Consider the following 3,331-nt stretch of genomic DNA (forward strand, 5'->3'; position numbering starts at 1 on the left):
CACACTAGTGACTGTTTCTATACGTTTTGTTTCCTTTGACGTCAGTTTCTGAAAACACATTTCTTTTAAACCGTAGGGTTCTTATTGTTGAGGAATGTCCTTGAATTCACATGATTCGAATAAGTCTTGATCCGATTTCGTGGTCATCCACTTTGATACTATTCGTATTTACCTACACACAACGTAACTCTAAGGAGTTAACGTAGTCTAAATTTCGAGGATGAAATTTCATTAACAGGGGGAGAATGTGACAACCAGTGATTTACGGCTCTTAATTACGTGATTAACAGGTGATTAACGCGAAAATAAATGGTGTTTAAGACGTAGATTAACTCATTTAGGCCTTGGAGTGCCTAGGAACGTCTATACGACTTTACAGGGCGAGAACGGTGGTTTACGGAAGAATCTGCTGAATATTAAGCGAAAACGAACTGGTACCTTACGACATACTGACAACGCCACTATTATACGCCTTTTAATTTTAAAAATTTTATTCTATGGAGTTTGGGTTACGATATCGGGTCTCGTAGAAATTACGGGCCACTTACACATGAGATGGGCTTGTGAGCCCTGAGCCTAAACCCAAAACCCACAAGCCTAAACCTGCACATATTATATTAGACCCTTTTCCTTAAAAATCTTACCAATGTCTTATAAAATCTTACAAAATCTATACAAATCTCTACAACAGATTAAACAGATTGTGTCTCAAAAGATGAAACCACAAAATCTTACAAGATCCACACAAAATCTGTTGAGAGATCTCAACATCTCTATATAAGACCTTATGCCTTTTATTTCTCATTCAAAAACAAACACACACATATATATGAAGAAACCCTCATCTCCTTCATAATTTCTTTACATACACAGAGAATATGAACCATAAACCAAACTCATAAACAAGAACACCTCTCAATCCCTCAAACCTCTTGCTCTCGGTCTCCCCTTCCCTGTCCGGTGAAACAACCAGCCAGTGCCGGTTAACCAACGACCGACGGCCACACCCACCCCCCCCTCTCACCACCGGTACACCCCCCATCCCCACCTGTTTCTGTTCCGGCAAGAGACCTCCAAATCGCATTCCTGTACACAACTTGCAGATTTAGAGAGATAGATCGAGAAACAGAGGAGACGCGGTTCAATCGAGAAGGAGAAAGAGATATGGAGGACAGAGATGGGGTGACGCCGCCGCTCACGGCGGCGACAGTAGGAACGGCGGCGACGGAGCCAGGCGGCGACAATGGTGATCGGAGACTCGGACCGGTGGTTTGTGTCTCGGACCAGTGGTTTGTGTCTCGATCCAGCGGCCTTTGGCTTTATCCGACAAGTTCACCGGTTTGCTGAAGATGACGATGATTTCCGGCATGAATCCGAAGGCGACGGTGGTGGTTCGGCTCGACGGCAGGAGGTCCGGTGAGTCTTCTTATATCTGCTTTAGGCATTCAAGTTCGTTCGTTCTTCGGGTGATGTTGTTAGTTTGATTCGGGTTATGTATGGCTCATGATTCGGTTCGGTCCAACTCCAGATTCGAGTTCGGGTTACACAGGAAGCAGGCGAGTCAACCCGGGTCAGTCGAGTCAACTCGGTTAAATCGAGTTAACTCGGTTCGGGTCCAGGTCAAACAGTCAACAGCAGGTCAAGTGGTCAACGGCTCGGTCAATGGGACAGACGGTTCGGGTCAGCTTATGAAGCGGGTTAGGTCGACTCGGTCAAACCTGGTCAACTCGCTGAGTCAACTCGGTCAACTCAGCCGGTCAACTCAGTTGACCCGGTCAACTCAGTCAACCTCGTCTGCGTTCGACACAAGATGTTAAAAGTTTAAGTCGCGATTATTTTCGTTAACTATTCATTATTTTAATAATATGTGATAACAAGCTCGAACCAACATGATTATAGTTTACATTTTATGAAATTTTTGGCAAATTGATATATTGGTAATTGAATCTTGGATTGAGTTTTGTGTTGTCGGGGCGTCCAAAAACAGAGGAAACTCTGCCCGTTTTTCGAGAAAATCCGTAAAACTAACATGATTTTATTTTAAGACGAAGGCTATCAAACTCAAACGGCTATTATAAAAACAAAACACAAGTGTATAATACTTTCTACGACAAGATACAACTTACGAAAACGGCGATTCGGAAATAGTTTACAACCATAAATATAGTTATTTTAAACATCGAGATTTCGATAATTCTTTTATAAAGATAAACATAGTTTACATTTATTTCAAATTTTCGAACAACACGAAATCGTTTTATAAAGATAAATATAGATTATATTTATTTCGAACATCAAACAAAACGAAGGTTCTTTTGTAAACTTGAATATAGTTACTGTATTTCTTTCAAACAATCAAATGACACGACGATTGTTTTAATAAAATGAATATAGTTTATATATTTATTTGATATATTAAACGACACGAATTCTTTTATAAAACAGGTGTAGTTTATCTATTTATTCCAAATGTTTAACAACTCGATAATACTTTGGTAAAATAAATATAACTTTTATATTTATTACAAAGCGTCAAAACGGCACATTATATAACATACATTTCAACGTACGAGTTTGTTATATGCTACTTTCATATAAACATTTGTTACATAAACGTACGACTTCTCGGGACGACAAGCGATCTTAACGATATATTTATATATTTTGATATAAATATTTATTTATTTTTAAATACCTCGAGAATCAAGTCTTTTCAAGACTCATTAGTTATTATTGACGATGAACGATACTTATCAGATATGACCTAATCGTTTCCATTAACTTAACAACTTACTGTTGAATCGTTCGGTTAACGATTCGGTAAAGCTCGATGATACGTAGTTTAGTTACTGTGTTTATTTAGAAACTTATAAGATATTTCGTGTTAGGAATGTTGTAGAATGCACGCTAGCGAGTCTCGTCTTGGAAACGACATACGAAGTCGTAATTAGACTAGCATCGCTCAAGGCAATTCAGGTGAGTTCATAACCCCCACTTTTTACGGTTTTACATTTTTATAAATGTTTCCGGGGGTGGAAAGACATGCAAGTTTTGCAAAAGTAAAGAATTTTTTTCGATGAACGAAAACTCATATTTCTAAATCATGTTACGGATGGATTTCAAGGAACTCAAATGGTTGACGAACAATTTATACCGAATATACCGGTTTTACAAAACAAATACGTATTATCGAAATATGAATGATTTTCATGATTAGGGATGGGATCATCCTAGTTATAATAATGGGACTGGGTTGGTTTGCGTTTGAAGAACGGGACACCTAGTGAGTTATGTCCCCCTTTTCTTTAAACTGTTTTGTTTATTAACTTCG

At 38.6% G+C, this 3,331-nt stretch overlaps 1 protein-coding gene across 1 annotated transcript; it reads left to right on the forward strand.

Annotated features, from left to right (window-relative positions):
- Window positions 1-785: 785 nt before the first annotated feature.
- LOC110908086 lies at window positions 786-1,941 on the forward strand. The gene is made up of 2 exons (XM_022152991.2): window positions 786-1,416; window positions 1,529-1,941. The coding sequence occupies exons 1-2, from the start codon at window positions 1,244-1,246 to the stop codon at window positions 1,815-1,817; spliced, it is 462 nt and encodes a 153-aa protein (XP_022008683.1). The 5' UTR covers window positions 786-1,243; the 3' UTR covers window positions 1,818-1,941.
- Window positions 1,942-3,331: the final 1,390 nt, after the last annotated feature.

The sequence above is a fragment of the Helianthus annuus genome, chromosome 6, assembly GCF_002127325.2.
Source record: "Helianthus annuus cultivar XRQ/B chromosome 6, HanXRQr2.0-SUNRISE, whole genome shotgun sequence".
NCBI lineage: Eukaryota > Viridiplantae > Streptophyta > Magnoliopsida > Asterales > Asteraceae > Helianthus > Helianthus annuus.